The 14,094-nt window shown below is 41.7% G+C and overlaps 1 protein-coding gene across 28 annotated transcripts in view; it reads right to left on the bottom strand.

Annotated features, from left to right (window-relative positions):
* The window catches only part of IQSEC1 (IQ motif and Sec7 domain ArfGEF 1), a 291,038-nt gene that overhangs the window by 28,722 nt on the left and 248,222 nt on the right, over positions 1 to 14,094 (bottom strand). For all 28 annotated transcript variants that reach the window (XM_086846616.1, XM_086846623.1, XM_086846628.1 and 25 more), the window contains 2 exons: positions 12,283 to 12,562; positions 10,491 to 11,755 (listed from right to left, as the gene is read on the bottom strand). In XM_086846616.1, the coding sequence (XP_086702742.1) occupies positions 10,491 to 11,755; positions 12,283 to 12,562 (1,545 nt within the window). The remainder of the gene's footprint in view (positions 1 to 10,490; positions 11,756 to 12,282; positions 12,563 to 14,094) is intronic.

The following is a 14,094-nucleotide window of genomic DNA, read 5'->3' as shown; positions in this document are numbered from 1 at the left end:
CATCTCCAACACCAGAAATTTCAAATACCACCAAGTCTGAAGGAGTTGCTCCTTAAATGCACCAAGAGAATGTGAAGGTTATGGTGCTGACCTCCAGCAAACCACCAGAAACTCATTTGCTCCTTCCCAAGATGTTTTTTCACATCAGGTATCTGCCAGGCTTTGGGGAGGGCAGATTTGAACAACAGAAGAAGCCAGGGATTTTCACCAAAGCCTGACTTTTTCTAAGTGTCTGACTGGATGCAGAAGGGACTTGTGTGGTCCTGAAAATTAAGCCTTCTGATCTTGTTTTCACAGTTTCTAGCCACTTTCCCAGGAAAGTAACTATAAACATAGATGTTTATACATTCTTTCAGAGAAATGTCTTTTAATGGACGTTTCTCATGACCAGTGTGATTGGGAAGGTGGTAACCTAACTATCCAATCCCTGGTCATTATCAAAAATCTAAAAATACTGGAATCATAAAAATAAAAGCCTTCTTTTTCCCTATCATACATTGAACCGTGTCCGTGCAAATCATTCTGTGTTCTACAACGACTGACTCAGGCACACACGGGTCAGGATTGAACATGGGACAGGACACCTGGATAAATTATCCTCATTTCTGTCTGCTCACAGTTGGTCACAGACCATTTTGTACTTACAACTAAGAGTCTTTTGTGATTAGGAAAATTCCCACAGATGGCTTGTTAATTAAAAAAACCAATAACAGACAAGATAAGAAATCTATAAATAGCAATGAAGGAAGCAGCAGAAGCAGAGCAGTTATTTTCAGATCCGAATACATTAACTAATATCAAAATAAACCCTCTAACGTTAGCAGCTTGCATAGTTGATGATATACTTATTTAGAGAACTTTTGATATTTACAAGGTTTTTTCCAAAATAAGTCATGTCTTGTCTCAAAAAAGCCCAACAAAACAACCTAAAATGAAACTACTAAACAAAAAAAACCAAAACCAAAACTCACAAGAATCTACTAAAAGAAGAGGAAAAAATCAACACCAAAAGATGTGAAAACTTACTTACATAAGATTCTCGGAGGTTGATTAAAGGACTAAGGATCTTGCCAGAAACTGGTTAATAACAAGACATTTAGGGTAGTTTAAAGTGACTTCTAAGGAAAAAAAAAGTTGATGGAGGCATTAATGCAAACTTCAAAATAACAGATGGAGCTAGTATATTTTAATAAGCTCATTTCTTAGAGAGTACTGGCCATATGCGGAAGTGCTTAAGACCTGCCAGAGTTTGAGAAGGCAGGAAAGCCAGGCAGAGACAGCTCCTCCTTTGAAAAAGGGAAGGGTAAAAGCTGATTTGTTATCTCTGAACTTTTAGGAAATACTGCTTTTACAAAAACACTGCAGTGATTCTGAAAAGTGAATTTGGTAGAGGAAAAGCTTTTAGTTGGATAGTGAATGGTAAGAGGGATCAGCACTGGCTTGGTATGCCCTGTTATCTCCTCGGTTTACTGGTGCAGACAGTCCTGGTGCAGGACAAAGCCTGTAAAGCCCAGTGCTCAGCTGGGCAAGCACTCCAGTGGCACTGCCAGCACTGGCACCAGGCCCTTCTCCCATTCCTATTGCTGATTCGGGACTTCCTGGCAAACTGAACTAGGGCAAAAACATGTTTTGTGTGTTTTGGGTTTCTATTTTGTTTTTTTTAATTGTTGTTTTACATTTTGGTTTTTTGGTGTGGGGTTGTTTGGGGGTTTTTTTGCAGTGTGGTTTGGTTTGGCTTGGTTTGGTTTTTTTTGCTTTTTTTTTTTTTTTAATCCAGTCAAGCTCTCCTCACAGCAGGACCATTATTTGTAATATCCAAGCCACAGTGTGGATAAAGTGCCTGTGTCCACAGCAGCCAGGAGGAGAGAACGAATAACAAGCACTCCCTCAATAAGAAACCTGCCACAAAACCACAGCACAAAGGTGAATAAAGCCTTGCCCATCCCTCACTTGCTAAACATATAAAGCTTACAAACACTCAAAACCACATGAAATCTTTGTATTTCCTTTTATAGCTCAGACAACAAGAGAGCTGTAAAATATGAGAACATTAATTAACAAATAAGCATGGGACATTTCCAATACCCAGCAATGCCAGAAGTATCATTTGAATTTAAGCAAGGATTTATGAACAGTGTTAATAACCACAAACGTGTTGCTCTAACAGCTGACTGAGGCAAGGGGGCAAAGCCAGCCTGACTGAGAGTGAGAAGCTTGGTGAAGCTTCTAGAGCTTCAGGACTTCGGAAGGCACACCTATGTTTGTTGGTTCCTTGTCTCTGCTACAGGGAAACTGAGACAATTTGAAAATGAGCAAACCCGAAGTACAAAGAGGCTGTTAGAAACCCAGTGTAAACAGGAACACTTCACAAACATACAGCTGCCAAAGAAATCTTTCCATGTGAGGGATGGAGAGTTTGATGCAGCTATAATGCCAGCCCTCTGGGGGAAAAAAAAAAAAAAATCTTGCTTGCCTTTGATACCAATGATCTCATTTTGAAAATATTACAATTGTCACAAAAATAAGCATTATTTCAACATTAAAAAACAAGGTTGGCTTTTTTAAAGGAAGAACCTAAGACTTTTCTTAGAGTCATTTAGGAAGTAAAATATTTTTAAATAACCATGCTGGCAATAACAAGATAGTTGAACATTCTCCGTAGTCTGGCACACAGGTCAGTTTTGTTTCTATGGCTGTATTTCTTGCTTTACTTTTGCTGAAGAGTTCACTGCTGCTGCAGTGAAGCCAAGAGAATCCTTAGGTCTATTTTAAACCTTCTGGCTAGGAAGGAAAAAAAAACTAATATCCTTAAAATACTGCCAAAACTAGTGCCAAAACAACTTGTCAGTGTTCACTCCACAGTGAGGCAAAAAGGGATGGAGAGGAGGAAAATGAGAGAAACTGAGTGGGAAGCCTGAGCTGTGCTTTTCTCCATTGCACAACTGTTTAATGAAGAGAAAGAAAAACTGAGTGTAAATTGCATCTTCTGGTTATTACAGGAAAAAATCCCTGGGTCAGGAAAATAAGCCAGGAAAAAGCACATTTCTTCCCTCTGCCATCCCATGGAAGTGGGGGCATATTCCCATGATTTGAGTAGAAGCACTACAGGTTGCCCCCAGTGGGGATGATTTCTCCCACATTAGGCTATTAATTCTCTAAGGTTCATTCAAGAGCTCCCACCATAGATAGGAAGGTCAGGGTAAACTTGCAATCACACCAAATTACCTGGAGTAACCTCTGTTCAAGAAAAGTTACTTTCTACTCATGCCACTAAGGAAAGAATTCACCAGGAAGTGATCTCAGTGACCAGTTCTGTTTGGTGGGGGAGCAAAATAAAGAGAGGAAACTCTGTAGATGTGTATTTTCATTAAATTGGGTGACTGATCTACATGGTTCTACCATTACTTTCTGCCTGACCAACCAGTTTCCTTATGGAATCATTTCCTAGCTAGGTGCTAGGAAATTATACATTGAACATTATTACTGCTACTGGATGTTGGTCTGAAAAGTATTGTCTGAATCAAAACTGATTATAAAAGAGTAAAAAATGTATAAAAGGGTGTAAAAAGAGTAAAAAGTGTATCAAAGGCATCTCAAAGCCTCTGAGCAGAAAGTCTGGCTCATTCTAATAAGGGAAGGAAAACAGACTTTAAAGCTATTTTTGAAAAAGGATTTTCCTGTGTAAGAAGCATCATTCCTGAGTAACAGAGCAGGCAGTGCAGTGGAGAGGCACCCGAGGCACACCCCAAGCACTCACAATGCAGCAGCTGGACTAGTCCTTGCTAGTGAAAACAGCTCTGAGTCATCTATTTCCTACCTCCTCATTACTACCTCTTGGCAGTGGTTGGCCTGCTTTTTTGTCCCCCCATCCCCCTCCCCGCTTCCTTCATCACAAGAAAGAAGGCAATAAGAAGGAAATATTTTAGCTAAATTAACGGACCAAAACACTCCATGAGGTTGTTCTCACCTCCTCTGACCCCACTGCATTTCTCACAGAGCAGGGATGGGAGTTTGTAGCTGCCAGCAGAGGAAAGCACACTCCACTTTGGGATAAGACATATGAAAAACTGGCTGCCTCTCTCAGAACTGTGTGACAAGTATTGCCCTCATATTTATGCGAGTGTAGTCAGGAATGACACTTTAGGATGACTGTGTCCTTTAAATTAAGGAACAGTCCCTGTCTTTATGTCTTCTTGTGTCCCTGCCCTAACTCCTCTTTCCACACCCTCACCACAGTTAAACCAAAGAGAAGCACTTCACCTTCAAGTTCTGTAACTCTGCTGAGTAAAAGTGGGAAGCTCTGACAGTCACATTCCCTTTGTAAGGGACACCTTTTGTGCAAGTACAGTTTAAAGATCTCCTGATTTGCCATTTACAACCTACAAAACCCCAGTTTACTTGCTAGATATGAACTGTTACACAAGAAAGAGTTGATGGGATCTTCCCTTTTCCTTAACTCTCTTTTCTACACAGCATTCCCAGGTCCCTATTCCAACTGTTCCCTGCATTCCTGCAATGGCAGCTGGTCACATTTGTCACCCTCAAAATTTGACCACTGGAGATTTTCGGACAGAAGGAATTCCAATTCTGGCACCCAGAGTTCCATCAGCCGCTGTCTGGGAGCAACTCAGCCAATTAAATTCCTCCAGTCATGGGCTCATTTTCCAACAGGAGGCACGCAGCCATTGTCAGAGCTCGGTTCCCATTCCTGGCACTTAGCAGGGAGGCAGGAGTGTGCCCGGAATGTTTAAGGGCAGCCTGAGCTGGAGGAGGGATGAGGTAATGGTTCTTGCAGGGATCCAGGGCCACTCACTCAGCTATTGCTGCTTCCAGCAAAGCCACATTTGCTTCCAACATTTGGGAAAGTTTATATTGTCTTTTAATGGCAATAAAAGGAATCCCTGTGCCCATATTTGAACCCGGTGGTTCAATTAACTATTGGTTCTACATTTCAGCTGTTTTGGATGGGATATAATTTATGCTAATCAAAGCATTTGTTTTGGAAAAAAAAGGAGAAAAAATGTCTCCTCTGGGAGAAAAGACAAAACATGCACAGAACAAAGTAAAACACACAAAGCTTTTTTTTCTTTGGGTGTTCTCACTTAGGGCTAAATGTTTTTAGAAATAATGAGAGTCATACTAAGAACATTCTTCTCCTCTTACTAGCTCCTCAGCATGTTAGAGGACAAGTTACATGGAGTGCTTTGATTTTAATTTTTGTTGGAGCCATCTGTGCCTGAATAATCTGCAGTCCAGATGTTACAACAACAGTAAAGTCCCTCTCGGCACACACATGAGGACAGCAAATGGCTCTGTTGTGAAATCCTGGCCAAGCCTCTTCTCTTCCCCTTCCTATTTCTATCAAATCATTAAAAAAAAAAATCATTGAAGATATTAGGGATCAACTGGCAAAATAAAAGAATAGGTTCAAAGGTAAAGAGAACCAATTCAATTTGATTTATACCTTCTCCCTCTTATTCAATCTGTATTTACAAGGTTTAAAATCATTGGAAATGTTTCCAATAAGCTTTCAAATTAAAAACTGAAAGGAGGACATTCTGAAAGCACATGTTGAGAGACCAGATATTAGAATGCTGAATGGATGTCATGAGACTTACTCTAAGCAATATAGGAAGTATGTTCAGCATCTTAACTGAAATTCCTTATAAGTATGATGGTTGCAAATTGAGCACACCAGATTAGTGCACTTATTACATAAGTTAATGATTACTTGTAAAACTATTTTTTAAAATCCAAGTAAGTAACATTTGGCAACTTTTAAGGATTCCAAATAGAAACCAAGTTTGCAGCACTTTCTGAGTGTAACAGTATGTAGGAATCCAAATTACCTTCAGTCTCTGCCTGGAGATGGAAAATGGTGGAAATCTTATACCTCTGTTGAAGAGTTAAAGCTACTTTCATGGAAAATGAAAAATGTGCCTTCTCACAAATATTGTGTGCCTCAGATTTCCAACAAGAATTTATCTAGAAACTGTAATTTGTAATATTGGCTTTGGTACAACCCCACCAACACTCAGCAAATTCCTCTCATGTTTGCTTAGTAAATTAAAAAACTTCTTAAATTAATATTCCAGGGAATCTAAAAACATTAGAAAAAGTCTACTCCTGGAATTAGTATCCAATTCATATCAACAGTGGGTTTCAAATTGGAATAAAATCATCCCCACTGTGCAATAAAGGAAGCCATTAGAACTTTTGGGGCTAAAGATGATACATTATTGCATATTGCAAACAGATACTCGAGCCTTTTTATCTCTGTCAATAAATCCTTTGGGAGAATTTTGGAATAGCAGGAACCTTGATAATGGCCAATTATAAAAAAAGCTACAGCAAACTCTTCAGCACAGAGCATTGTAATGCACTGAGGACACGTGGGGAACAGTTGTCATTGCCCTTTCCAGAGAGGAAAAGGGGACAAAAGAAGGGAGGTGGGGGGTGAAAGGCATCTGGGAAAATTTATCGTAAAATCATTGCTGGCCCAAGCTCTGTTCTAGCACTCTAAAGTGATGTCATGTTCATGTACTCCCAAGAAGTACATGTAGGATTAGGATGTAAAGCCTAAACTATGCCCTGACATCAAGCTCAGAGCAGTGAAACAGCCCCTGAGCTGCACTTTGCAGCCTCTCCTCATCAGCCATGTCAGCAATCAGCACCAGCAAGACTGGCTCCCATGGCAAGGAACACAATGCCACAGGAACCCTGCCAGATGGAAAGACCATTTACAGTGCCTTCCAACAGCTGATATCTCAAAGGAGACACTAAACATGACTCCAGGCTCTGCTAGATTAAAAGCTGAGTCTGAGCAATGCCAACCCTTATCTCCCATCTTCTATAACAACAGGCACAGCTGCAACAAGTTCTCAAAGCATTCTGAAGTTGTCCCAGTTTTGCTGACACTGCTTTGCTAGCACAGAAGGTGTCTGTGCCCCGTGCCGAGGAGTGCTGAGCAGGCACTGCCTCATCCCTGTCCCTGTCATGGCTCTGCTGGGTGTGGCACCGCGGGCAGGGGACACAGTAACCCCAGGCAGTGTTAGCAACAGACACACCTGGCAGCCACAAACGCTCGGCAGGGACCCAGAGCTGTGGCCCTCCTGGTGGCACAGGTGTCACACTCTGTGGGCAACCCACGTACACAGAATGCCAGCCCTGCACTGCTGACCCACGGGCAGGACATGTCTCCTCACACTACTGAGGTTAAACACTCAGCTCCAGTTAATCTCTCAAGGCATTAGTGTATCACTAGCAAGATACTAGCAAGGAACCTGAAGATCCTACCAGAATGGAGTGCAACAACTGGTAAACCTGGTATTTCCAGCCTGCAGTCAAAACAAACAGGAGAATGAAATCATAGCTCTTTTTTCATTTTTTTTTCCTCCTTGTTTTTCTTTTTAAAGCAGCGATCAAAAGGCCTCTTGAAGACTTGTTTATAAGCAAACCAGTCTCAAAGGCTGGATTTGCATTGGCAGGATTTGCAGCCTGCAAAATAAACCTTTCTAGGTAGTGTTTTCCTTCTGCCTGTGAGTGAGGAATGGTTTCTAGTGCAATTCTCCCAGCCCACATCTCTTTCCAGCTCCACTGAAGAAAATGTCTAATTCAACACAGCTGGCCTGCTCAAGACTCCCTGGGAGCTGCTGCACTCTGGGCATGCACCTGCAAAACCCTTCCTTTGGGGAGGAATGAATGGGAACATACTCAGCCAGCTCATTGCCAGGGCGGAATCACTGCTGCCATTCAGAGCCATGGCAATCCACAGAAGCTGTTACTCAGTTGCAATTTCTTGGGCAGAAATCATTCCATTTTGTGGGACACTTTGCCTTCTAGCTTACTAGCTGCTACAGAACATCTTTGAAAAGCGCACTGTTTTCAACACTAAGGTTCCAAGTTGAAGGCCAAGTTACAGTTTGAAAAAAAATCCGTGATCAAGTGACAATCACGGAGTCACAGAATGGTTTAGGCTGGGAGGGTCACTAAAAATGATTTATTCCAAACCTTCTGCCATGGGCACATGGGCAGAGACATGTTCCAATACAACTCCTAGAAAAGTGATTTTCAATTACCTATAATTTTTTCCCAACGTCCTCTCTTCTCCATTCTCCAAGGAGCTTTGTACTACTAATGTTTTGCATCTATCAGTGATTAAGTGAACAGGACCCCAGCTGTGCTCAACTTTTATCCCACCCATAACTGCCTATCCTAACAAAGAGCCTCTGATAAGAAAACTGCACTTTGGCTTCTGAAAATTGTTATTAAAATACGAAAGCCAGAAAACTTAAAAATTGAAATTTCCACTGCGATGAGAGTGACTTTTCATTCCTTTAAAATCTTAATCCTTCTACCACTTCTACTGAACAAAGCAGAAGTATTTGCTACAATTCATGCAATTCTTTAAGATTCTTAATTCTTTGCATTTCAGCCAAGCTTCATGTATCACAAAGGAAGGACATTTGTTAATTAAGGCTTGGGATCTTAGTTTGCAAGGAAGATTTCAAGAACATAGTGAAATTAACTTGAAGTCCTTGTAAAAGACATCCCTAAAATTTCCTTTGGTAGACACAGACATCTGGAAAAAAACTTGCCTTCTTGTACTAGATAAGTTCAAAGCCACTTCTTTCAGTGCTTCCTCCTGGGTGGAGCACACATCCTCCCAGGAGCTGCTGCCAACACTCCCACTGCTCCCTTGTTTTATGATCATAAATGTGTTGTGAAGATAATGTGGTGAAAAGACAGTGAAGTGACTCTGCTGCATTGACCTGACCACTGCACTGACCACTCACCTCAAGATGTAATTTTCAATCCCACCTGATACACTCTCTAGAGACTCCTGAGCTTTCACAAGAATAAAGCTTTGAAGGTTTTCCAGCTCCCTTTTCAAAAGAATTCACAGACTTATGCACCATCACACTCAATGATAGTTCAAAACCGGACACTGCACATTAACAAAAATGTCACAATCCTCAGACTTCAAGGGTCACAATCAAAACCCAAGACGTATGGGGATATGTGGGCTATTTGAGGATTGTCTGAGAAACCAGTTGAATTACACTGATTCAGCAGAAAGTAATGACAATTTTCAGTTCGGTATCAACGCTGGAGATAAAATGCAGTGGGGAAAATGAAATCACACAGAGCAAAAGATGCCACTCAGAGGTGTTGCCTGGAGCTCTGCAGAGCCCTGTCCTGCAGCACTCCCTGCTGAGGAGCTGCACATCACCTCACAACAATAAAACAGGTTTATCTCTGTGCAAGTCCATGCAGCAAGGTCACTTCTATCTGTTTTAAACAGATCTATTCTTGTTACCTCTATTCTTGTCTGTTCCCGATGTTAATTTTTCACTTTCAGCCTCCTACTGATGTGTAACTAGCAGCACCTGACAGCTTCCAATGCTCTCATTCACCCCTGCATGCTGCCTGAGCACTTTTTCCACTCATTTTTTCCCTACACTTCTGCAGCTGGCTCAAAAGATTTTTGCCAAGTCTGAGGCTAACTGAGCATTGACTGCTCCACACTTAATTGCTGTGCAAAACCCAGGCAAACACCAAGTGTTAAAAGTCAGCCAACTGCATCAACATCTTCCTCCCCAGCCGCCCTGCCAAGGATGTTATTTTCAAATCTTCTCAAAAAGAGCTAATTGATGTATTTTCCCACCCATTCAACTTCACAAGCAGTGATCCTACTACTTGCACAATTCCAATTGCTCCAAGAAAGGCATTTTCACAAAGATTAAAGTGTTTACAGCCAAACTTGGGGCTGTAATCCACAGTTTATGTGATGGCACCAAAAAGCTTTAACTGTCTGCAGTGTTACAACAAATACATGAAGAACCACCTACCTATCAATCCAAACACATCAAAGCACTGCTACCTGAAAAGGAGGCCTGAAGTCACTCAAGCCCAGGGAAAACATAGGAAAACTATCAGTCATAGGCAGAAATACAAATTTTATGATAGTTTTATGATAAATAATAAATATTCATTTACTATAAAAAATATTCACTGTATAGGCTTTTAGCATCACAGTTTTAATGAAATCTACTGTACAAATTCCAGGCCTTGCCAGCATTAAACAGGAAACTCATCATATGCTGCATGCTGTTTCTTATTTCCATCTGATGAATTTTACACCACTTACATGATTAGGGCAAGAAGAAATCTGCATTTTTTATAACGTAACACCAAAAAATGGATCAGGATCAAGCCATAATATTTTTCCCCAAGAAAGGAGTTGGATTAATCTTCAATAATTTACTACTGTTCCTATAAACATAACTACATTTTTCTCTTTTGTTCTTGAAGCTGTTAAACTATGAAGACATCAACTTAACCTTGAACAAGAACAGTCACCAGAAGTACCTTGTTTATTCAGTGAAATGTCAGTACCAAACACCAGTCTTATTTTACTTGATTCAAGAAAAATATTCCTGGTTCATTCTCAGTGACACAGAGAGGAAGGCAGGAACCGCTATACTTACTTGTTAAAAAGATTCAGCCCGATCCTATAATGGCGTTTCCTGATAACATCATTACTGAAGGCAGGGGAATCCCAGCTGTTCCGAGTCTCTTTGTGGTATGTTTGTTTGCTCAAGGTTTGCTCTCTTAGGCTGTCCCTAGAAGAGGATTCTGAGCTGCAATTTATTGTATCATTGGAGTTGGAAGTGCTGTTGATACTGTCGTTGTCTCCATCAGAGTAATCAGACTCAGATTTGCTTTGCCTGTTTGCTGTGCCATTGATGGCCAAATGACTGTCTATGGGCCTAGCCCTGTGCCTGGCCTCCTGCTCCTCCCGGGTGATGATCTTGGCAGGAATGCTGTGAGGGATATGTTTAGGGCTGCCTTGCTGGCTGGTGATGCCTCGGTCATATGCATTCTGTCTCTTTAAGGAGCCCCTCTCTGAGCGATCGCTCAAATCCACGGAACTGTCACTGGGCGGCTCAATAGTGAGCAGAGGGAGGTGATCCATCCTCATCCTCTGCTCCTGACATTCCAGTGATGGGGTACTCCTGCAGCTCGTATCAGTGTCTATCTTATCATCTTTATGGGTCATGGACCAGTACTCTTGGGAAGAGTTCATGGAACGGAGCCTCAAGTCCGACTCTGTGCTGGATGGTCTGTCCACAGACTGGGAGAGTGGCAAGGGTGGGGACAGCTCCTCCTCGTCAATGTACAACGTGACATCGCTGTAGGACGCTGTCATCTCATCCAGCTTCCTGTGATCCACATTGTGGATTGCTGGTTTGCTTGGGGCACAGCTCTCCCTCTCCATTTCCCTGCTCCTGACCTGCTCCACACTCTGGATTTCATCCGAATGCAGACTGCGGCAGTTCAGCGCGTCATCGATGGATTCCGCCAGGGATTTCACCTGCCTGGAAAAAGCATCCTCCAGTTCTGTTATGGCATCGGTGAAATCAGTGGATGCTGTCGGGGACTTCATGGTAGCTGTCTCCCTGAGCTCATCGCACTCCGACGGTACGAGGGAGCCCAGCTTTGACCCATCATTTGTAACAGAAACTTGCTTTCCTTCAAAGTAGGAGCTGTGGACTTTCTCAGGGCCTTCAAAGGAAAACTGCATTCTCATATTGGACAGCACGATGCGCCTTGACATGCGATTCTCAGACATAGAACTGCGAAGGCGCTCAAAGTTCTTGTTCATCTGATACTGGCGGAAGGCGGTCTGGATGGTGCGGGCAGCATGTCTGGTGATCAGACGGCCCCCATACTTCCGTTCTAGCATCTCCACCTGCCACGGGAACACACACACCCCTCGTCACTTCATGCGGCTCGGGACAAGGGTAAAGTCTCACAAAAACATTTAACTCTCATAATGACTTTAATATACTTCATGTGTATATTGATTTTGAAAGTAAAAACTCAAAACTCCAATAATGAATGGAATAGTCATCTGCAAATTACACCATAAAATACAGAAATATATTAATTCACCTCACAGATATAAGGCAATATCAGTTGAAATAAGTTGTTCCTTCTTTTCTGTGACAACAAAAACACTCAGGTTTCAAAATGACTCATTTTCTTAGAAAAATATTTTGCATGACTACATTCTAGTACGCTCCTGGAGCATAAAATCTCAGTTCCAAGAACTGTTTTTACTTTTGACAGTATTAACATATCTTTTACACTTTTCTCCAGGAGGTTGGGAAGGTATATGGGACAAAGAATAAGAGAGTTAAAAGTCCCAACTGAAATGCTGCTAAAAAAGTCTTCTCTCAATTCACAGGCACAAATGAGGTACCAAGGCTCAAATACCTGCTTATCCTGTAGGTCTGAAGAGAGTTCATAGCTCTCCGAAAGTGATCTGGACCGTTTGATGGCTTCTTCCTCAGCCTGTTTGCGCAGGATGGAGGTGGAGTGCTGCAGCTTGGGCCGGCGGGCTCGCTGCTGGCCTGGTGCGATGGAGTAGAGCCCGTAGGGGTGCTCGTAGTGCTCGGGGCTCAGAGCAGAGCTGTGCGTTATAGGGCCCTGCGGGTAGCCAGAGGGGCTATCCAGGGATGTTCCAGTCTCACTGCTGGGAGCCTCCCCCTCAACGCTGCACAACAAAAGAGAGACAGCAAAAGCCTTGGGTGAGTCCAGCAAAATTCTCAACAGCAGACAGCACAGTTTTGCCTTAGTTTCATTTTGTGTAGGCATCGAGCAAGTTTTGTTGTTCATGTGCAGGTGTTACAAGGAACGTGGCTTTCATGTCAAACACCATGGTTTTTCCCTGGTAGTTTTTGCCAGTCTCAGTCTGTCATGCCCATGACATCTTTAGAGCACGAGTCAAACAGGAGAATGGAGGTTTCAAGCATTATTTAACTTTATACACTAATTATTTATAACATCCTAAGTCACTCAGCAACTACTCTGTAAAGTGAATGAAAACTTCTAATTTCTTATAAGACTGCTCATTTCCAAGTGTTTCCATTCTAAATGTCAGATGCTTATTGATGTCTTTCTTTGCTTTGATGAATTAAAGCAATATTTTCTTACCCTTATATTACAATTTGACATAAAAGGATTATTTTCATGAAGATTGGGATTTAATGGATCTTGAGAGCTACAATGTTTCTAGAAACTAATGTTGGGGAAAAGTACTTGCAGAAGAAATCTCATTTATTTCCCTGCTAGTGAAGGGCTGCTTCCATGGGATACTTTTGGCAGGTTTTGGAGTAAAGCATCCCAAGGGCATCCCACTTCCAGCTAATGAAACCAACATGGTTTCAGGTGAAGAAAGCTCAATGGCACCTATCTGGTGGACAAACTACTCTGTTTCCACACAAACAGTGTTATTGCTAAGGAACAAAGGAAAGGAAAAAGACTTTTTATATTAAAAGGGTTGCACACAATAGGAAACATTTTAAAACTGAGCCTTAGGTGTATTCTGAAGTACTGATGACTAATAGGAATTTGTATTTGGGCTGTATTTGTAGGGTACTCTCACATTGCAATATATGCACTTTCACTCTTCTATTTTTTCATGTTTCACAGTGCTATTTACTGTCTGTCTCATCCTGTGTGCACAGGGCATTGACAGGAAAACAAAAGTTCACTTTTTTTTTTTTAATCCCTTAAAAGACTCAGTAAACACTTCACACATGTACAAATACAAGCATCTGCAGCACTTCCTCTACCTTTTGCTTTAGGAGAGGTACATCCAAACTCCAAAAAAGTAAAATTCCACATTCCCACCACGCCCTGTATTTTTTTCTTTCATTCATATGTACTTAAAAACCAAACCCTCCTGTCGTCTCTCAGCTGTCCCTTCAAAAAGCACAGAGCAATTTCTTAAAGAATGTTCTCCACAGACTGAAGAGCTGAGGGTTAACCCCGGCCAAACTCTCCCAGCTTGAACAGTTCGTGCTTTTTAAAGGGAAGAAGAAAAAAAAGCCCCATAGATTTCTTAAAATGCTTCTATATAAACATATAAAACTGAAAGCAAGCTCTCCATCTTTGCCCATCAAAATAGGACTCCAACCAAAAGGTATTTTCAAACATACTTAACCCAAGCTGGAAATATTTGCAGTGTGCACACATTGCTTTTTTCAAAAAAGGAAGCTGACAGGAAACTAATCCCTTTCCCTC

This window comes from Cyanistes caeruleus, chromosome 11 (genome assembly GCF_971803275.1).
Source record: "Cyanistes caeruleus chromosome 11, bCyaCae1.hap1.1, whole genome shotgun sequence".
Lineage (NCBI taxonomy): Eukaryota > Metazoa > Chordata > Aves > Passeriformes > Paridae > Cyanistes > Cyanistes caeruleus.
The sequence above is the reverse complement of the archived record's forward strand: the minus strand, read 5'-3'. Positions and strand labels throughout refer to the sequence as shown.